The sequence below is a fragment of the Leucoraja erinacea genome, chromosome 5 (genome assembly GCF_028641065.1).
Source record: "Leucoraja erinacea ecotype New England chromosome 5, Leri_hhj_1, whole genome shotgun sequence".
NCBI classification, from domain to species: Eukaryota; Metazoa; Chordata; class Chondrichthyes; order Rajiformes; family Rajidae; genus Leucoraja; species Leucoraja erinaceus.
Window position 1 is genome coordinate 54,832,821 of NC_073381.1, and position 23,639 is coordinate 54,856,459.

The 23,639-nt window shown below is 39.6% G+C and overlaps 1 protein-coding gene across 4 annotated transcripts in view; it reads left to right on the plus strand.

The window, feature by feature from the left end:
* ptprk (protein tyrosine phosphatase receptor type K) overlaps nucleotides 1-23,639 on the plus strand; it is a 570,756-nt gene that overhangs the window by 474,897 nt on the left and 72,220 nt on the right. For 2 of the 4 annotated variants that reach the window (XM_055635637.1, XM_055635640.1), the window contains exons 14-16: nucleotides 8,138-8,276; nucleotides 18,549-18,578; nucleotides 21,524-21,684. In XM_055635637.1, the coding sequence (XP_055491612.1) occupies nucleotides 8,138-8,276; nucleotides 18,549-18,578; nucleotides 21,524-21,684 (330 nt within the window). The remainder of the gene's footprint in view (nucleotides 1-8,137; nucleotides 8,277-18,548; nucleotides 18,579-21,523; nucleotides 21,685-23,639) is intronic. The other 2 variants (XM_055635639.1, XM_055635641.1) reach the window with 1 other exon arrangement.

Below are 23,639 nucleotides of genomic sequence, written 5' to 3' on the forward strand. Positions count from 1 at the left end.
TGTTCAACCTTTCTCTGTAACTTAGTTGCTGAAACCCAGGCAACATTCTAGTAAATCTCCTCTGTACTCTCTCTATTTTGTTGACATCCTTCCTATAATTAGATGACCAAAATTGTACACCATACTCCAGAATTGGCCTCACCAATGCCATGTACAATTTTAACATTACATCCCAACTTCTATACTCAATGCTCTGATTTATAAAGGCCAGCACACCAAAAGCTTTCTTTACCACCCTATCTACATGAGATTCCACTTTCAGGGAACTGTGCACAGTTATTCCCAGATCCCTCTGTTCACCTACATTCTTCAATTCCCTACCATTTACCATGTACGTCCTATTTTGATTTGTCCTGCCAAGATGTAGCACCTCACACTTATCAGCATTAAACTCCATCTGCCATCTTTCAGCCCACTCTTCCAACTGGCATAAATCTCTCTGTAGACTTTGAAAATCTACTTAATTATCCACAACCCCACCTATCTTAGTATCATCTGCATACTTACTAATCCAATTTACCACACCATCATCCAGATCATTGATGTACATGACAAACAACAGTGGACCCAACACAAATCCCTGTGGCACCCCACTAGTCACTGGCGTCCGGCACTATTCCCTTTTCTAATGACATTTGAAATATTTCTGTCACAGCCCCTGCTATTTCTACACTAACTTCCCTCAATGTCCTAGGGAATATTCTGTCCGGACCTGGAGACTTATCCACTTTTATATTTCTCAAAAATGTCAGTACTTCCTCTTCTTTGAATCTCATAGTTTCCTTAGCTACTCTACTTGTTTCCCTTACCTCACATAATTCAATATCCTTCTCCTTGGTGAATACCGAAGAAAAGAAATTGTTCAATATCTCCCCCATCTCTTTTGGCTCTGCAGATAGCTGTCCACTCTGACTCTCTAATGGACCAATTTTATCCCTTGTTATCCTTTTGCTATTAATATAGCTGTAGAAACCCTTTGGATTTACTTTCACCTTACTTGCCAAAGCAACCTCATATCTTCTTTTGGCTTTTCTAATTTCTTTCTTAAGATTCTTTTTACATTCTTTATACTCCTCAAGCACCTCATTTACTCCATGCTGCCTACAATTATTGTAGATCTCACTCTTTTTCCGAACCGTGTCCAATTTCCCTTGAAAACCATGGCTCTTTCCAATTTTTACTATTTCCTTTCAACCGAACAGGGACATAAAGATTCTGTACTCTTAAAATTTCACCTTTAAATGTACTCCATTTGTCTTCCACGTCTTTCCCATAAAACAAACTGTCTTTAAAACAATTTACTCCTTTTAAATCCTTTCGTATCTCCTCAAAGTTAGCCTTTCTTCAATCAAAAATATCAACCCTAGGTCCAGTTCTGACCCTCTCCATAATTATATTGAAACTAATGGTATTGTGATCACTGGTCCCGAACTGTTCCCCAACGCATACCTCTGCCACCTGACCTGTCTCATTTCCTAACAGGAGGACCAGCACCGCCCCTTCTCTAGTAGGTACTTCTATGTATTGCTGCAAAAAACTATCCTGCACACATTTTACAAACTCCAACCCATCCAGCCCATTTACAGAATGTGTTTCCCAGTCTATGTGTGGAAAATTGAAATCTCCCATAATCACTACCTTGTGCTTACTACTAATATCTGCAATCTCCTTACATATTTGCTCTTTCAATTCTTGCTCCCCATTTGGCGGTCTATAATACACCCCTATAAGTGTTGCTACCCCTTTCCCATTTCTCAGTTCCACCCAAATAGCCTCCCTAGACGAGCCCTCCAATCTATCCTGCCAAAGCACTGCTGTAATATCTCCCCTGATAAGCAATGCAACACCTCCACCTCTTGCCCCTCCAATTCTATCACACCTGAAGCAACGGAATCCTGGAATATTTAGTTTCCAATCACAGCCCTCCTGCAACCATGTTTCACTGATCACCACAACATCATACTTCCAGGTGTCAATCCAGGCTCTAAGTTCATCCACATTTCTTTCAATGCTCCTAGCATTAAAATATACACATTTAAGAAACCCACCCTCTCTTATTCTCTGTTTATTGTCTTTTTCTTTTCTCTCCCCTACATTTTGGGTCAGAGTGCTACCATTCTCTGCCTCCTGCCTCACACACTAGCTTTCCCAATTTGAGTTCCTCCCCCCAACCATACTAGTTTAAAGTCTCCCCAGTATCCTTTGCAAATCTCCCCACCAGGATATTGGTCCCCCTCGAGTTCAAGTGCAACCCGTCCTTTTTGTACAGGTCGCACCTTCCCCAAAAGAAGTCCCATGTGATCCAGAAACTTGAATCCATACCCACTGCACCAGTCCCTCATCCACTCATTTATCCTCCACCTCGCTCCATTCCTACTCTCACTGTCGCATGGCACAGGCAGTAATCCTGAGATTGTTACCTTTACAGTCCTTCTCCTTAACTCTCTACCTAACTCCCTAAATTCTTCTTTCAGGACCTCTTCTCTTTTTTTACCTATGTCGTTGGTACCTATATGTACCACAACCTCAGGCTCCTCTCCCTCCCATTTCAGGATTTCTTGGACACGTTCAGACACATCCCTGGCCCTGGCACCAGGGAGGCAAACTACCATCCGGGTCTCCTGTCTGCGTCCACAGAATCGCCTATCCGACCCCCTGACTATAGAGTCCCCTATTACAATTGCCCTCCTCTTCTTTTCCTTACCCTTCTGAGCAACAGGACCAGTCTTTGTGCCAGAGGCCCGGCCGCTGTCGCTGCCCCCAGGTAGGCTGTCTCCCCCACCCTTACTCAAACATGAGTACTTATTTTCAAGGTGTACAGCCACCGGGGTACTCACCAGTCCCTGCCTCTGCCCGTTGCCCTTCCTAACTGTGACCCAGTTTTCTGTCTCCCGTGGTCTTGGAGTTACCACCTCCCTGTAACTCCTTTCTATGACCTCCTCGCTCTCCCTGAGCAGACAGAGGTCATCGAGTTGCTGTTCCAGGTTCCTAACACGGTCCCTTAGGAGCCCCATCTCGACACACCTGGCGCAGATGTGGACGTCTGGAGGGCACTCCGACTCCATGACCTCCCACATCTGACATCCAGAACAGTAAACTGCCCTGGCCCTCATTCTCCCCCTTATCCGAATACAATAAAGCCTTACCCAGGATACAAGCCAATCAGTAACGGCTGCTTCCTCTGGTCCATTCGACCAATCAGAGGCTTCCACCAGCCCCCTTAATTTGAAGTGTGATCTGCGAATGGAACGTTGCAGATTTTGGTTCCTCCCTCACCAATGGCTCCTGGGCCTCTGTTGAAACAAGCCCCGCGATGGGTTTTTTACTCACCACACGGAGGTCGCTCCTCCCTCACCAACGGCTCCTGGGCCTCTTGAAACATGACCACTGCTTCTCTTCAGAGCTGGGTTCCGTTGGAGAGATTGACTGCATAATGAAATTCAGCAACACTTTATGTGATGTGGGAAAGGTATAATACGTTTTCCCGTGAAACTTCCAAAGCAAATAGATTAAAATTCTCCTTCCCAGCAATTACTTTAGTTTTGGTCAAGAGAAAATGTTGAATTTAATTAAAAGGAAATATAGTTATCAAAAATCTGAAATGAAAACAAAGAATGATGAACACATTTGCTCTGTCAGGAAAAAGTTTGAAGAGAAAAGTTATCTTTTACAATTATTTATCAGTATTCATGGTGGATTTAACATTAAATTAGAAGGTAGTTACATGCTCTGTTGTGTTCTTTTCATTCACGTTCAGTTGAAGGTGATTGATTACCCTTTGTGATGGCCGCCTTTATAAGCAGTAATCTGTTGCTGAAGTGCAACATTCAGAAAGTTTCAAATGTAATTTTAGAGTTATTTTATATGTGTGATAATGATTTGCTCTGCATTATTTGAAGCACTTTTGGTAGACTTGTGCTGTGTAAAGCAGAATATCTAACAGTAAGAGGAGAGGGTTGGCTGCCCTCTACAGGAATTATATTTATAAACTGTCAGCGGTATTTACAGTAATTCAACTGATGAAAAGTTTGTTTATGGAGAATTGTGGCATGGATAAAATCATTCCTATGGAAGGTTTTTGCCATTTTATATATAGTTATGAAATCCATAGTTATGGAATCCTATTATGGAAATAAAAATTTAGATCCTCAAACCTGTTCTGACATCTAGTGAGGTCAGAGCTGATCTGTGACCGAATTCGATAAGCCTGTTCTAATTACATTTTTCTAATACCTTTGTTTAAGAGAAATAACCCAAATCACGTAAATATTGCAGCAAAAAGAGCAGGTTCAGATCCTTGATTTCCTGTGGCAAGTGTTCTGCCTTCTGGCTCTCTCCGTCTAACATTGTCGGACTGTGACTGCAGTGTGTGCCACCTCCAAAAATATACTGCAGTCTCCAGGTAAGGGTGCATTGACTGCACATCCCAGATTCATGGCCAATAACACCCAAATGTATAAATGCACATTCATTTTCTAAATTCTTTAAAAGATATAGGCCTAGTTTAGTCACTCTCACCTCCTACAGCTAATCTGCCATGTCAGGACCCAGTATGGTGATTCTTTGTTAAAACATGAGCAATGGTTCAATGGTGCTTTTATTGTCACATGTGCAAAGTGCAAATGTACAGTGACATTCTTTTACAAACAGTGGATTATTTTACTAGGCCCGGAGACCAAAGCTGTACACAGAGCTGGTACAAACATAACAAGGCCCTATGTGACATCTAGTAAAATATTTTTAGACTTAATTTAATGTAAGTTAACAAATTATTTACCTTGAGGAAAAAACAAATTGCTGGAGGAACTCAGTGGGTTAGAATTGGAAGGAAATAGATAGACAACATTTCAGGTCAAGATCCTTCTTCAAACAAATGATTTTGAATGAATGAATAAGTTTATTGGCCAAGTATGTTCACATACAAGGAATTTGCCTTGGTGCTCTGCTCGCAAGTGACAACATGACATACAATGACAATTAAGAATGACACATTAAACATTAATAATAAAACATTATCGATTAAACATGTGAATTAAATAAAATACCAGAGCAAAAATATTCGCCCACCACATCGCCCCCCCCCCCCCCCCCCCCCCCACGCTACTGCATTCTTGACTATAGATTCAAACAGTTTCCTGACAAAAAAATGTTAGGCCGACAGTCCTCACTGTTAACTCAGTACTCACCTCTTTCAAAACATTGGAATGTCAGCTTCAGGTTTAGTTTAGTTTAGTTTAGAGATACAGCGCGGAAACAGGCCCTTTGGCCCACCGGGTCCGCGCCGACCAGTGATCCCCGCACATCAACACCATCCTACACCCACTAGGGACATTTGCCAAGCCAATTAAAATACAATTTTGCTTTGGAATGTGGGAGGAAACCGAAGATCTCGGAGAAAACCCATGCAGTACGTTTGTACGTTCACGGGGAGAACGTACAAGCTCTGTACAGACAGCACCCGTAATCGGGATCAAACCCGGGTCTCCAGCGCTGCAACTCTACTGCTGCACCACCATGACTGCCCTCTGGGTTTATTGGCTTTGAGTCTCACCAATCGTATAGTAATCGTATGGTAATAGTAATTTCCTTCTTTTCATGTACAATACAATACCTTTATTTGTCATTTGAACCTCACATGAGGTTCAAACGAAATGTAGTTTCTGCAGCCATACAATACAATAAAAGAACCAAAACACACACCAACACTATTCACATAAACATCCATCACAGTGGCTCTCCTCCTCACTGTGATGGAAGGCAAAGTTCTTGTCTCTCCCCTGCACTCCATTTCCCTCCCGAAGTCGAGGTCAAAGCCCCCGGCGGGCGCTAGTCCACGGCAAATTAAGGCCGCGCCGGGCGTTGTAGGGCCCCCCTCCAGGTCACTCTCAACCCCGCAATTCGGGCGGGAGAAGTCGCCGCTGCCGGTGCCCCGCAAAGCAGCCTCCCACCGGGGATCCGCGAGCTCCCGGTGTCACCATCCACCGGAGCCGGGCCGCATCAACGCGCCACCGCCGCTCTCCACGCCCCGAAGCCGGCCAGCTCCACGTAGGTAAGTCTGCAGCAGCTCCTCAGCAGCTCCACGGCAGGCTCCTCAGCAGCTCCACAGCAGCTCCACAGCAGCTCCTCAGCAGCTCCACAGTGACTCCTCAGCAGCTCCGTGACTTGAGCCTCCAGGTCGTTCCGGTGGAGGCCGCCCCACGGCGCTAGGCCCCAACGGCAACGGAGCTCCGACAGGGAAAAGGTCGGGTCTCCATGCAGGGAAGAGATTAAAAGTTTCCCCCACCCACCCCCCACCCCCCACACATACACATTAAAAAAAAACCCGATAAACAGCTACAAACTAAACCCTCAACAGGACAAAAAAACAAAAAAAACACAGACAGACTGCAGAGGCCGCTGCGACACCGGTCGCGCCGCCCACCGGATTCCGCCCTCCGCCGCCCACCGGATGTTGGACTCATGTTGGTTCTTTAGCATTTCTGGCACCTTTTAGTTGTTTTCAATTACAACAAGTATTTGTTTAATTTCTCCACAATTTCCCTTTCTTTGAAATTTCTTTGCCATTGGATCGAATCCCAGAAATTCTGTACCGAGCAGAAATGGAAGCATCCTCATGCTGCAGACTGCAGTGGGTTGGAGTACCTCACCAACAAATCTGAAAGGGGAATTTAGATTGGACAATAATCACTGGCTTTGCCTACTATGTTAAATTCGTAAATTAATTTTGTAAAAGACTGATGTGTGCTGAATTGTTAAAGAAAATGATTTTTGAAAAATTACATTATTCATTCCAAAGAATTAATGTAATTACAGTAGCCCACTCCAACAAAAGGGTTACTCCAATATCGAGTTTGCAAAACCTATCAAGTGATTAGGAAAGCAATTTTAATTTAGATACAATATTTTCTGCAAATTCAACATCCAAAAATAGATGTACCAAGCTGTAAAAGTTATTATTCCCTTGGAAGAATTGTAGTATGTGCTCAAGTTGGCAAAGTTGATAGAGTTGGATTGGCAATAGAACGATGATTTGTGTGAATAGACAGAGAATGAGGGATACAAAATACCAATGTGTTACATGAGTAAAGCATTATTAAATTAACTTCTGTTGTTATAAAATGAATGTGAACAATTTGATTTGAAAACTTTTCTGTGAGGATGATTAACGATATTTGCAATTAAGTATGGTTGCATTTCATTCAATGAAACAATAAGCATTCAACATTCCAGAAATGCTGGGGTAATTAATACCATTCTACTCAAACAAATGATAAATTGGTGCCATCCATAATGGCCAATTTAATTTTTTAATTAATTGAATGGAGATTTAAATTACATTTTCCCACCCACAGTAAATTTCATTCACTTTTTATTTTTGTACAGCTTTTGTTTCATCGTGTACTACGTGTGTATGAATAAGTAGCAGCATCGTCCTGATTCATTAAGTACTAACAAGAGTGATAATGAGATGACTAATGAATGCAGGATACCTCATTTTTAACCGAATGCTACTGTTTTGTGGTAGTTAGTTATTAAAGGGATCAGACCAAACATTCAATTCCACTGGGAAACCTTGTCCTTATAAAATGACTTTCCATAATAGCGACATTATAGTCTATTCTGACAATGTCATTGAAGTGCAGTCAATTAATTATTCTGACCAAAAATAAAAAGCATTGAAAAGCACAGATGATTCATCAACTTGACAAATAACTTAGATTTGCAATCCAGGTGTGATATTTGATCCAGATGATGAGCATAAATGAGGGTTACTTAAAAAAACATATTTGCAAAGTAATTTATCTTTAAGTGTGTCACCTTTGTGTAAGCTCCCATTATCGTCTGAAATTGAGCTAAGTAAGTTTAATTTGAAGAAGATGTGATTTTAATTTTCTGTAACGGGATTGCTTACTTTTACCAATGCTGACATGTTTTCTTCTTATCTCCTTTACTTGTTGGAAATCATCTCAACCCTCTTTATATAAGTCAGCACGGTAAAATTATTTCATATTGCGGGATGAACTATTTTATGCACTGTACGTGGATTTCCAAAGTGTATTTATGAAGTGAAATTAAGTATAATTTCTTTGTCAACAATAATTACATTCTTTCATGCAAATGCTTCTGTCTAATTTAGCAGCCACAACTGAAGAACCTGAGGTGATCCCTGATCGCGTCAAGCAAAGTGATCGGGTGGTGAAAATTGCTGGAATCAGTGCCGGAATTCTGGTTTTCATCATACTTCTCCTTGTTGTGGTAATGGTCGTTAAGAGAAGGTACAAAATTGTTAGCATTTTTTTAAACGATGGCCGCTGTTGATTAGCTAGTAACTGAATAACTATCGGGCAATAAAGTAATATAAAATACCTGAAGGGTAATTGTGCATTGAAAAGGCTTGCTATGAAAAATAAGTTCTAATTATTAGACATAGGAAAATCACAGTGTAGCACAAAGGATAATGACGAACTAGCTAATGTAGCCTAACTACTTATTTTAGAAGAACGGGAATAATTGACAATTGACCAGGGATGTCCTCTTGACCACTTCTTGAGATATTAACCATAAAACAAATACATTTGGTAAAAAACGTCTGATCCCGAATTATGTTTCACCTTGTTTCACATTTGGGCTTGGCTTGCTATCCACACCACACGAGCTTGATTCCATGCTGCAGGAGCGGTGGCGTGCCTGGCGATGTGTGTACGCATGCATGATGTATAATTTTTCCACCGTTCATTTCTGTTGAATTTCTGATGCGCCTTAACTGTAGGTATGGTCACCTATCATGGGTGCCTAGTTAGAAACTGCAAACACAAACAATTCTGAGTTAAAAAAAAATCAAACACGACTTTTATCTGGCACCTTTCCATTCACTTTCATGAAGTTGAAAAGCTACTACACCCACTGAAGTACTTTTCAAGTGAAGTCACTTTTAAAATGTGGATTTTTAGATGGATTAAGTAGCTACCTTGTTATTTGTTCTGAAGGTTAACAAGAAAGGAACAATTAGTGATTATGATTTGACTCATCAACTGGAGAATAACTGTGTAAGATGTAATCTAATTAAAGGATATTGGATGAGTGGTGTATGCAACATTAGAGACTAAGAAGAGAATTAGTAGTAGCAAGGTATAGAGTACTGTTTGGTAAGAAAGGAAGGGATTGGGGCAGAATGTAGATGGCTACTTAGTGCAGATTACAAAGTACTGAACAATGTCACAAGAATGAGGAGAGATGGAATTGAAGTGGGCTTGAAGTAAAAGCAGACCAGGTCATGAAGAGGACAAAAATGTGTTAAATATTGTCGCAAAACAGGAAGATTACATTTTTTTGTTAAACAGGTTGAATTCTTATAAGTTACTGAACAATTTATGTTAATGTATCCTGACATAGAGCAGGTTTGAAGGATAAGATATAGGGCCAGAGTCAAAAACTGGATTCTGAGCGTGAAATACGATTTGGAGGAATGGGCACCCAGACTCCAGTTTGAATTAGCACCAAGGAATTATTAAATATAGTGGACACAAAATCTGCAATCCCTTTACTTATTGGTGTGCCGTGGGCTGCAGATATGTTCAGTGCTATTTTTCCATTTGATCCAGTACGGAATTCCTCTTGTCATACAGCCAGTGCTTGTAAACAAGACTTCCTGGGAATGTTCTATTACTGGAAAAGTAGGCAGTTTTACACTTAATCAGAACTAACTGGACCTGGTATAATCCATAGGCTTTCTTGAAGAATGGTCAACTCCCATCAATCTTTATTACTCTTGATTCTCTTCTGGTCTATAAATCTACGAATCTCAGTCCTAAATATAAGCACAGTACATCTTTAAATATGCAGCCATTCGTTTATCACTTAGTGTTGTTATCTTACCATGCTATCAGCTTTGTTATCCCTGTTCCTTTTAAGATCGGGAGTCTCCACAAACATTAGTCATCTTCCAAAAAAAGACATTCACCACAGTCAGTGCAGGACTCGTGCTGGCAGAGGGGCAGAGGGCAGCCACCCTGTAGCCTGACATGTCTGTCAACCTGCTCTTGGCACTCCTCCTCTTCCATTATAGGAGGAAACTCATTGGTTCTCCCAAAGGTCCAGGAGCAATAACAGATTTGAGACCAATTTAAATAAAGTTCATGAAAATCTTATTGCTAGGAAAAGAAACACATTGACAACAGATCCTTGTATATCATTGCCTCTAAATTTGTTGTCATGTGCCCTATCTCACCTGAGAAGCACAGGTAGACCATTTTTCTTAATGTTGTTTATTCTGCACGTCCTAAATTCCTGAGAATCTGTCATTTGTTATGAGACCCTTCCATCTCGATTTCATTTTTCGGTGATTCAGATTAGTTATCTCTTGACACTCACCTGACTTAAGCATGTAAATTAATCTAGATTTCGAATGGTCTTATCTTTCACTGAAGATGTGAAGCTGTTGTGCTCAAGCGCTCTTTTTGAATGGACATTTGGGCTGCTTTGATTTGCCACATTAGGGTATAAATTACATCAGGTAAAATTGAAAAGTGGAGTAGCAGTAGTTATTAGGAATAACAATGGCAGTACTAAAATAGGATTTACCAGTAATAAATACCAAATAGAATCCACATAGAATAAGACAATGGACAAGGGATCAAAAACTATTAAATTTATCTGCACAAATATGAGGTGGTAACTTAACTTAACTTAAGGGTAACATCTGGATAATAAAGAGACACCAGGCTTAGAACAGAGAAGGATGTAACTGTGATGAAAACAGGATTAATAAATTAAAGAAATGTTGATTTTGAGTAGCAACAATATTGACAAACAACAATATAGATATCCATGGGAAAAAATTAAAATGTTGTGAACAAAGTGCGGGAAAACTATATTTTTCTAAAAGGAAACAAAAACAGCACCAATGAAAGTCTATGGATGAACAAAGCCAAAGAAACAAGAGAGAATGGAAAGAGAGTAGCATTCAGGACAGAGACAACAGAGGTGTGCATGATAAATAAAACGTGGATATATTCAGAAAGAAGTTAACAAGAAAGTCATAAGGAAAGTAATACAAAATCATGAAATTAGATGATCCGTGTACATAAATAGTTTGATAGCCACGACAGTAATAAAGGGTTGGGATGGATATAAATAATATATCAGGTGGGCATGACATTGGATGATGATATATTGAGCATTTAAAATAAAAAATAATAATAATTCAATGAAACTCAGTGCCCAAATGAATTACATGTAAACAAATCCAAAGAAAAAAATAGCAGAGATATTAATTCAGAAGACTGACATGCATTATGTCTTTATTTAAGATAATGTGTAGAATATGCCCTGGAAATTAGAGATTAGACGAAAAATTGAATTTTAACCAAAAGAGAGAACAGAGGAACAGCAAGCTGCCCTTACAAATCATTGTTGAAACTGAGTTTTTTCCAAGAAGTTTTTTGTCCAAGAAATTTGAAATTAATTAACAGGGGTTAAATAAGTTTTCCATCCATGCGAAATGGATCTGACATATATTTTGCCAGCCACTGGATAACACTTGATAGTGATAAATCTAGGTTGGATCCTTTCCGGAGATTTGTAGGATTAGTTTTTCTCCTAATGGTCTATGATTTCCCCATTCATCTAGAATTCATAGCGGCTATTCCTCACAATTTCTCACAACGGAAGCAATTTGTCGCATCCACTTGTGTGGAGTGAAGACGAGAAAACAATTGCACTTTTACCTCTGAAGATCAGAATGCCTTGAGTGTCGAGTTCATCTCTCGCATTGCAGCATGGTCTAAGGACAAGTTTGACCTCCCATCTGTCTCATTCTGCCTGAGTCACTCATTGTATTGCATCATCTTGTCTTGCTGCAGCCTCAGTTTCCTACGTCACTGGTGAAGAGAAAGAAATATAGCTTGTATTCGGTTAAACTCTATTCTTGGCATTTTCTGTGACCTTGATGAAGCCCTGCTAAACATTTCAGCTACACACATCTTTGTTTGGATGGTACCAAGCCTTTATTGTATACCTATGTCCACTGAATGGTTTTTACTGCACTCTCTTTGATGCTCTGTGGAGGGGATTACTAGCAATGATCTTAATTGGATTAAGATCCCCATGCACGTTCACAGTTTTCCCACAGTTAAGGGGGTGAAACGTCTATGGTCCAAAGGTCACTGCAAGCAACTTCCAAGTCTCTGCATAATGTATCTGTCGGATCTACTTGTGCATGTTGTCAATGTACCCTTTTGCAAGACTGTTGCTTCAAGGCCTTTTTTCTGAGGTGCTTGCCTCTATTTACAGCTTATAATCATCAAACTATCATGATTCAGCCTCTGCTGTGACTTCCTTCTGAATTTCTTGGTTGTGAGCATCCGACCAGCGCTGTTGCACATTTTTCTTAGGCAGCTGAGTGATACACTCAGCCCTCTCAGATGGGCTGAAGCTTGCTGAAATTAACATCAAAATATTTTCAAAATCTATGATAGAATTTTCAGAATATCAGAATAGTTACACCACAGAAGGAAGTTGTTCGGCACATTGAGTGTGCCATTTCTGTATAAATTAATATAGCTGGTCCTGTTCCAGGGTCATTGTTACAATGGAGCTGAAAACCCTTTACTTCTGGATACTTTTCTAACACAGCAATTGAATCTGCATCTGCTGCTGCTACTACCACTACTACTACTACTACTACTACTACTCCCACCAGACCAGTCCAGTCACTTTTTGTGGGTTTAACAAAAAAAATCCATGGTAACAATAGACAATAAGTGCAGGAGTAGGCCATTCGGCCCTTCGAGCCAGCACCGCCATTCAATGTGATCAAGGCTGATCATCCCAAATCAGTTTCTGCCTTCTCCCCTTATCCCCTGACTCCGCTATTTTTAAGCCCTATCTAGCTCTCTCTTGAAAGTATCCAGAGAACCTGCCTCCACCGCCCTCCGAGGCAGAGAATTCCACAGACTCATCATTCTCTGTGTGAAAAAGTGTTTCCTCCTTATTCTTAAACTGTGGCCCCTGGTTCTGGACTCCCCCAACATTGGAAACATGTTTCCTGCCTCTAGCGTGTCCAAGCCCTTAACAATCTTATATGCTTCAATCCCCTCTCATCCTTCTAAACTCCAGAGTGTACAAGCTCAGCTGCTCCATTCTCTCAGCATATGACAGTCCCGCCATCCCAGGAATTAACCTTGTAAACATACGCTGCACTCCCTCAATAGCAAGAAAGTCCTTCTTCAAATTAGGGGACCAAAACTGCACACAATACGCCAGGTGTGGTCTCACTAGGGCTTTGTACAACTGCAGAAGGACCTCTTTGCCCCTATATTCGATTCCTCTTGTTATAAAGGCCAACATGCCATTCGCTTTCTTCACTGCCTGCTGTACCTGCATGCTTACTTTCATAGACTGATGTACAAGGACCCCCAGATCCCGTTGTACTTCCACTTTTCCCAACTACGCCATTTAGATAGTAATCTGCCTTCCTGTTTTTGCTACCAAAGTGGATAACCTTACATTTATCCGCATTAAACTTCATCTGCCATGTATCTGCCCACTTCCCCAACCTGTCCAAGTCACAGTGCATTCTCATAGCACCCTCCTCACAGTCCACACTGCCACCCAGCTTTGTGTCATCTGCAAATTTGCTAATGATACTTTGAATCCCTTCATCCAAATCATTGATGTATATTGTAAATAGCTGCGGTCCCAGCACCGAGCCTTGCGGTACCCCACTAGTCACTGCCTGCCATTGTGAAAGGGACCCGTTAATCCCTATTCTTTGTTTCCTGTCTGCCAACCACTTCTCTATCCATGTCAGCACTCTACCCCCAATACCATGCGCCCTAATTTTGCCCACTAATCTTCTATGTGGGACCTTATCAAATGCTTTCTGAAAGTCCAGGTACACTACATCCACTGGCTCTCCCTTGTCCATTTTCCTAGTTACATCTTCAAAACATTCCAGAAGATTAGTCAAGCATGATTTCTCCTTCGTAAATCCATGCTGACTCGGACCGATCCTGTTACTGCTATCCAAATGTTTGGCTATCTCATCTTTTATAATTGACTCCAACATCTTCCCCACCACCGATGTCAGGCTAACTGGTCTATAATTCCCTGTTTTCTCTCTCCCGCCTTTCTTAAAAAGTGGGATATCATTAGCTACCCTCCAATCCACAGGAACTGATCCTAAGTCTATAGAACATTGGAAAATTATCATCCACGATTTCTAGAGTACCTTTTCAACTCATCTGCCATTTCCTTGCTCCCCATAATAAATTCACCTTTTTCGGTCTTCAGGGGTCCAACTTTGGTCTTAACTAATTTTTTCCTCTTCACATACCTAAAGAAGCTTTTACTATCCTGCTTTATATTCTTGGCTAGTTTACCTTCGTACTTCATCGTTTCTCCCCGTATTGTCTTTTTAGTTATCTTCTGTTGTTCTTGAAACATTACCCTATCCTCTTGCTTCCTGCTCATCTTTGCTACGTTGTACTTCTTTGCTTTAATTTTATACTGGCACTGACGTCCCTCGTCAGCCATCGTCGTCCCTTTCTCCCCTTGGAATCTTTCTTCCTCCTTGGAATTAACTGATCCTGCACCTTCTGTATTATTCCTAGAAACACCTGCCATTTTTGTTCCACTGTCATCCCTGCTAGTGTATCTTTCCAGTTAACTTTGGCCAGCTCCTCCCTCATGGCCCCATAGTCCCCTTTATTCAACTGCAACACTGACACCTCCGATCTACTCCTTATACGTCGTGCATTCATATACAGCACTTTGACCTCCGTATTCACTTCCCCCCTCGAACCGCTCGCAATTGGCCCTGACCTTACTCTGTTGTACATTCTCGAGCTTTCTTTCGCTTTATTTCGAGAACTTTTGTAATTTTGCCTGCAACCACTTCCCTTTCAACTCCATCTTTATACTCCCAATTTGTCAATCCCCCCCCCCCCCCCCCCCCCCCCCCCACTATTTAGTTTAAACCCACATGTGTAGCCCTAGCAAACCTGCCTGCCAGAATATCGGTCCCCCTCCAATTGGTGTAACCCGTTCCTTTTGTACAGGTCACCCCATCCCCAGAAGAGATCCCAGTGGTCTATAAATCTAAATCCTTGCTCCCTGCACCAGCCCCTCAGCCACACATTCAGACCCCCTATCTCCCTGTTCCTGTCCTCACTAGCACGAGGTACTGGAAGCAATCCAGAGATAACCACCCTAGAAGTCCGGCATTTCAGTCTTCTTCCCAACTCTCTGAAGTCATGTTGGAGAACCTCCTTCCTCTTCTTCCTGATGTCGTTTGTGCCCACGAGTACAACTACTGCCGGCTGTTCACCTTCCCTCTCAAGGATGTTTGGAATTCAGCTCATGACATCCTGAACCCTAGCATCAGGCAGGCAACAGACCATCGTCGCATCTCGTAACCTAGGGCAGCATGGGTGGTGCAGCGTTAGTTGCTGTCTTACAGAGCCAGAGACACAGGTTCCATCCTGACTATGAATGCTGTCTGTATGGAGTTTGTATGTTCTCCCCATGACCTGCATGGGTTTTCTCCAGGTGCTCTGGTTTCCTCTCACACTCCAAAAGCGTACAGGTTTGAAGGATAATTGGCTTGGTAAAATTGTAAATTGTCCCCAGTGTGTGCAGTGGTCGCTGGTCGGTGCAGACTTGGTGGGCTGAAGGGCCTGTTTCCGCGCTGTATCTCTAAACTAAACTTTGGGCATGGTATTGAAATTGACAGCTTGTATAAGGAAGATGTTACTTATTGCTCACGGATTATATAGAAATGTTGCTTGTTCCCCAGGGTGTTGATGAATTTCATGGATATTTCTTCTGAAAGACTGAAATAATCTGCTATCAGATAAGTTCAATCTGATCCAGTCTGTTACTGCATAACTGATATCTGCTCCATGAACCTTGGTGCACTGTTTTTAGATAATACTTTCCAATCCTCATCTTGCAAACTTTTTCTCCAAACTCATGTTACCTCAATGGTCATAAGGTCATAAGTGCGAGGAGCAGAATTATGCCATTCAGCCCATCAGGTCTGCTCTGCCATTCAATTACGGCTGATCTATTTCTCCCTCCTAACCCCACTCTCCTGGCTTCTCTGCATAACCCCAGGCACCCACACTAATCAAGAATCTATCTATCTCCGCCTTAAAAATATCCATTGATTTAGCCTCCACATCCTTCTGTGGCAAAAATTCCACGGATTCATCACCCTCTGAGTAAAGAGATTCCTCCTCATCTCCTTTCTAAAAGAATATCCTTTAATTATGAGGCTATGACCTTTAGTCCTGGACTCACCCACTAGTGGAAACATCCTCCCCAATCTCCTCTGGACCCACTCTCAGGCCAGCACATCCTCCCTCAAATATAGTGCCCAAAATTGCTCACAATACTCCAAATGTGGCCTGACCAGTGCCTTATAAAACCTCAGCATTATGTCACTCTTTTTGTATTCTAGCCCTCTTGAAATAAATGCTATGATTGCATTTGCCTTCCTTACTACCTCTTCGACTGGCAAATTAACATTTTAGGAATCTTGCACCAGCATTCCCAAGTCCCTTTGCACCTCCAATTTCTGGATTCTCTCCCCATTTAGAAAATAGTCTGTCTTTATTTCTACTACCAAAATGCATGTCTCCACATTTTGCTACACTATATTCCACCTGACAATTCTCTGCCCACTCTCCCAACCTGTCCAAGTCCTTCAGCAGAGTCCCTGCTTTCTCTACACTACCTGCCCCTCCACCTATTTTCATATCATCTGCAAATTTGGCCACAAAGCCTTCAGTCCTCTTATCCAAATCATTAATATACGAAGTGAAGAGTAGCAGTCGGTCCCAGCACCGACTCCTGCACAACTCTGCTAGTCACCGGCAGCCAACCAGAAAAAAAAAAACCCTTTATTGCCACTGCTTGGAATTAATACCTGGAACTTCTAAAGAGATTCAACAGCTATTTCTCTTTTTCTACCTTCTCTCTTTCACTTCACCACGTGTACCTACTCGCCACCCAATATTGTAGCTTGATTTTTTTAGTGTTTCCATATACTCTGTCCTTGTACAGAGGATGTTAACTATAGCTGGTCTCCTTTATTGATCAGATTGCTAATTAGCATATCCTTCAAACCTGTGAAGCTATCTGCAATTAATGTTAACTCCCCAAAGAGGCATCAGATTCATCCCTGATTCTAGTACTGTGCACATAACTGGAAAATATCAACTTTTCATTTCTATCTGGATTGTAAACGCTTGTAATGCATGTTCTGCATTCTCTAGGGTCTCATTTAAGGGCTTTGTGGTTTGGTATAATTCTTTCTCCTGGTGATAAATTTCACAGAGCTTTCATTAATGTTCTCTAACATCAATTAAGAAGTCTCAATCTATTACTTCAAAATACATTTACTATTTATCCACTGGACATTCTTCTTGGTGGTATTATATTTACTGATATGTGCTTTTCTATTTTCAATGTTTCAAGAAACACTTCATCAACATCTCTTGGAAATCTATGCATACAATATCTGCTGCATTCCTGTAATCTATTCATGCTTCAACTTCCTTAAGAAATATGATTCCAAAAATATCCTCAGCCATTTAAAAGTCTTTGTTGTCCCCACACGTCTTTACACGATATGGGACAATCGATTGCATCTGATTATTTATTCAAACCATTTGTGCCGCAGTTGACAATATGTGAGTTTATGCACACAGTTCCTGCTGACTGTATGTAATCTACCAAGGCACTGAATATATTGATGTGTTACAAGTGTTAATAGACCAACAAAAACCTATAATCAGTACTCTTGGTTAGAGTCGGAACAAAATATTTTGGCAAGAAATCTAAACTGCATCTTTCCTGAATAAGCAATTTATTAAAGACTTATATACTAGTAAAACCAACAGGAAGATAAGAGATTGTTAAACTTCCAGGATAGCAAATTGGAATTTGTACATTTTTGCTGGGTTATAATGATATGTTATTAATCAAAACTGGTGACAGGTTAATTAAGGAGAAGAATAGCTATTTGGTTAGAAAATGTAATTTAAATCAAAATCATTGGTCAGCAATTGATTTCAAGTTAATCCACAGGTCATTGGCATTGCCCTTTTATCATTTGTAATAAATTGATGAGGTTACAATTTTGATTGCATATCTGGAATGTTTATTATATTGATCTGATATTTCTGTGCAAAATACCTGAATAGAATGGAAGTTATTATTTTCAAATACATATTAAAGAAAATGAACAATTCTGACTTATGGTACAGTGCATGCAAGAAATGTGCAATCAATTTTAATTATTCACTTATTTTGTTCAATGAACAACATCTGGAACATAATTGTTCACTGTCATTCTGTACACATTATTTCTATTTTATTTGCCAGCACATGATTGCATGGAATGTAAAATTAATTTTTGCATGAAAATGCTAACAGAAGATGATCAGTATCTAAATCCAGCTAGCATTTGCTTTGTTGATTATAACTGATTCCACACTTTATTCACCAATAATTTTTTCTTCACTGTCTGATTTGCTTGCCAGGAGGAGCTACTATTCTTATTCTTATTACCTGTAAGTAGACAAGAGAAGCAAGTTATTATTTTAAAGGTAAAGGGTGGTATGGGTGCAAATGATAAGTTTTGACATGACCCTGTTACAAATCCAGGAATCCACTGGTAAAGTTAAAACACAAAACTCCTTTTACATTGACTTTTTCGTTTTAATTTAAAACTTGAAATTTTCAGAACATTTTAATAAATAAAGTAAAAAATATCAGGGAATCAAAGAAAATGGGACTAGCGCAGGGAAATGGAGCAAAATGTAAAATAACAGCCCTGATCTCATTGAGTTGGCATGAGGGGCTGACTGGCCTACCTCTGCTTTTGTTTTTTCTGTTCTTAGTTTAGTAATAAATCTATGCTTTTCTAACATGAATGTCAGGCATTAAATTAATATTGAAGCTTAGCTTAAATTTTATTTTAATGTTATTATCCAACGCATCTGATATTTGTAGGATCTAATTCTCAATAATATAAGAAACACCTAAATGCAGTTAGTTGATGCACTATAACTATAAACTGCATTATCTTTTTATGCACATAAAATTGCAAAAGGCTTCTTGTAGCCAAGTACAAAAAGCTGCTTTGGCAGATTAATGGCATCTAAAAGAGGCAACAAGGATTCCAAATATTGTCATGATATGCTCCATGTTTACAATATGCACCACAATATAGTGCTTATTTTCAAAGCACCACTTTAATGTACTTACGGATTGGATGCAGTTTTCAGGTTAATGAGAGAGAACATTTGCCTCATAAACCTAGTTATTCAATATGGCAAAACCAGGTTAATGTTGTTTCTTAAAATAATCTAAATCTAAAGATGACCAAAAATAATTGGGCTTTGGGTATGCCATCTTGTCCTAAAAAAAATTAAATGGTGAGCATAGTGAAAAATAAAGGTGCACTTTGTTGCAATAATCTATAATATAAAATATTAATTGGTTATAAAGTAAGGTTGAATTCAGCAAAGCATGATTAGTTGCACAGTGTCATTGCATCAAATGATTTTCATCCCCATTCCTCACCATTGGAATGCTTGCACCACTGGCTTGTATATGTGCTTCAATTTTTCCATTGAAATGAGTTTTGCTTTGATAAATAATGAGAACTGGCTGTGGTTTATTCGATATCAAATAGTTTCTAAATTGCTTTTCTTTTATCATGAGAGGATGCATAGAAAGTACTCGGTTGGAAATATAGCAGTGCGCTTGAAAGATGCCACATGTTCTCTGAAATCATACAGAGAGACTGTCAGGAGTTTGAACAGTTTTAGGTTGCCTGGTATAAATTTTCATTTGAAACCTTGACACATACAGTATAATACTGAATTATTTTCAGAACTTTTGTCAAAGCTTATAAATTTGGCCTTTTACCCTTGACAACTAGTGTATGCTAAACATAAAGTACAAAACAAAATGATACGGTGGACAAATATGCTGGAGAAACTCAGCGGGTGAGGCAGCATCTATGGAGCGAAGGTAATAGGCAACGTTTCGGGTCGAGACCCTTCTTCAGACTGTGTCTCGACCCGAAACGTCGCCTATTTATTTCGCTCTATAGATGCTGCCTCGCCCGCTGAGTTTCTCCAGAATTTTTGTCTACCTTTGATTTTCCATCATCTGCAGTTCCATCTTAAACAGACAAAATTATAATGTTTGAGAACTGCAATTCATGTTTATTTTGGGGAATGTATATTTATTGAACCGTAACTATTTATAGTATATATGCAGTTAGCAGCATTTTAGTACCTTGGTTATGACACATGAGTTGCAGATACATATTTACAAAAGCAACTTTTTTTTTTTTTTAAGAATTGAAGAAATATAATCTATTAACAATTGTAAAATAATTAACAATTGAAAAATAATTAATATAGGGCCCTGTCATTGTCTGAAATAATCTTATCAATTCATTTAATAATGCTATCTGTATATTAACGCAGCAGGCTCATCTTATCCAAGGGAGTTAACTTGTTTATAAATACGCATTTATCATTCTGTAATCAAATATCTCGCACCATTAATCAGATCAGTGTTGGGCACAGTCAGACATCATCTGGAGTCAAAGTAGAACTTCCTACTCCTCATACCTAATAAAAATGAAATGAAAAATCAAATCAAAACCAGTGTTGTAAATTGACTGTATGTGCAGAAATTATAGTCAGCATTTTTTTTGCTAAGAGTGAAGATGGATCATTGGTAGTCCACAATCACAAAAAATAGCGTTAAACTTCATTTTAAATGATTTATTGAAGCTTTACATTTTATTACATTGGAAGCAAATTGAGTTGAAATGCAAACACATTAGACGGAACTGCTTATTCCATTCTTTACAGTTTCAAAGTTAAAGATCTTCAACTTCTAAAATAAAACTAAGATGACATTTCACCACAGTACATCGTATTCTAAAAATTCCCCAGAAGCACAACACAAACTAAATTATTAAAACTAAATTCTGTTCTGGCATTTGTGAAAAGTAATTTTTTTCCCATATTCCTATCAAGAGTGGGGAAAAATACTACAATAGTTTATCTTAAAAAATGTAATGTGTGTTAGGTGTTGCGGCACATTTGAAATGTGGTCTGATTGAATGGTAGAACAAGCTCGATTGGCTAAGTAGTTTGCTGTTGCTTTGGTAATTCATTATGTATTCCTGGAGCTATGGATTTATAATAATTATATTATTTGCTCTCAACAGTGACCATTTATTTTCAAATTAAGTTTAAAAGATTGTTTTGTAAAGAATTGTTTTATCAATTATCAGCAATGAATGGGCCCTAATGTTATAAAGCAGTGCGGGAGTGAGTTTTTTCGGGCGTTTGTCGTTCGAAGCAGTCTTTGTAAAAGATGGGGAAACTATTTATGGACATTAAACAAAGAATGCCTGTTGATAATCCTAAACGCATGTGTGCTGATAACTTGAACAATTTGATGACATGTCTTTTGCTGATTACAGTAAGCTTGCGAAGAAGCGCAAGGATGCAGTAGGAAATGCTCGGCAAGAGATGACTCATATGGTGAACGCAATGGACAGGAGTTATGCTGATCAAAGCACGCTTCATGCCGATGAGCCCCTTTCCATCACGTTTATGGACTCGCACAACTTCAGCCCGAGATGTAAGTATTACATAAGCTCAGTATTTATATAAAAATAAAATTGGGGATCGGTTCAAGGCATATAAAACAATAGAGATACAAGGAACTGCAGATGCTGGAATCTTCAACAGAACACTGGAGGATTGCTGGAGTAACTCTGGCAGCATCTGTGGAAGACATGGATAGGTGACATTTTGGGTTATAAAACAATAGATGGTCGAGATTTATTTTCTCCTTTGAAAACCAAAATTATGAAAATATATTAAAATTTACTTCGGAAATGCACCTTACCAAAATGTATGAATCTTTGAGAAACAATGTAGTATGATAAATAGACAGGATTACAGATGATATCTCATTAACTTATCCACTGAAATGTTTCTGAAGAATGGTCAAAGCCGGAGAATACAGGTACATGTTATATGACATGAACATGACGAGCAGGTTTTCACTATTCCAATAATAGCAGTAAGATTATGGACTTCAGCCCTCACGCAGCTGCAGTTTGCATGCTGAATAAAACAGGGGGAATATTTTACTGTGGACAATTTTTCCTGTGGCCAGCAGGAATATGTCAATATAAGAACTCAACTGTAGACTACTCTGGAGAGCTGGAAACTAGAAAAAGCTAGTGCCTTCTAGCCTTTGGTGAAGGTTGACAAGACAATTCTCAGTTATCCAATCCATTGTTTATCAAATATAAATGAACTCTTAAGTAGACTATATGTCTAGTCAAAGTGTACCTTGACTAGAAAATTATCAACTAAAAATGTTTTAAAATGCATGTCCTATTGATTGAATTTAAGAAATTATTTAGTCATAGTCATAGTATATAGAAACATAGAAAATAGGTGCAGGAGTAGGCTAATCGGCCCTTCGAGGCTGCACCGCCATTCAATATGATCATGGCTGATCATCCAACTCAGTCTCCCGTACCTGCCTTCTCTCCATACCCCCTGATCCCTCTAGCCACAAGGGCCACATCTAACTCCCTCTTAAATATAGCCAATGAACTGGCCTCAACTACCTTCTGTGGCAGAGAGTTCCATAGATTCACCACTCTCTGCGTGAAAAATGTTTTTCTCATCTCATATAGGACTAGACAACCACTGAGTGTTTTCTGAAGTACAATCACTGCCTCAAGCCAAATTCAATACTCATTATACACATGCCATGTTTTGATAACTATCACTGCATTAAATAACTTGGTTTCTATTTATCTTTTGGCATTGGCTAAGAATGATGTTGATCAACACCAAAACAGCAGAACTGAGGTTTTTTCAAAAACGTTATACCATTGGCATATTTTTCATCCACCTGAACTGGCAGAATGACCCCCAGTTGTATGCCTCAACCAAAAGTCAGAACCTGGTAGAAACTGCATCAATCTAGCTAGAGTATTTTTGGGTAGGAAGGAACTGCAGATGCTGGTTTACACCAATGATAGACACAAAATGCTGGAGTAACTCAGCGGGTCAGCCAACATCTCTGGAGAAAAGGAATCTGTAGCGTTTTGGGTTAAGATCATTCTTTAGAAGTATCTCGACCCGAAATGCCACCTATTCCTTTTCTATAGAGATGCTGCATGACCCGCTAAGTTACTCCAGCATTTTGTGTCTATCTTTAGAGTATTTTAATTACTTGTTGCAATTGCCAAACAATTTGACATGACATTCATGAAAACTAATCTTTTCTCTATTCAAGTTTTAATGTTATAATAACTAAACTGAAAAGTTAATCTTATGTTGCAAACATCCATCTTGACCAAAGCTAGAAATGACATTTTCTGTAACTGACAATAGTGTAATATTTCTGTTGCTGTATTTGCTGAAGGTGCTCTGCATTGAGGGCAAACAGGAAGATGTGCAAGGAGTTGTAGTTTTGATCCATTTAGAATGAAAGAGTGACAACACACATCATGATTGCCAGTCCTAAAGGACCTGGTGCACCTGGAAAGGAAGAAATGAACTTTTAGT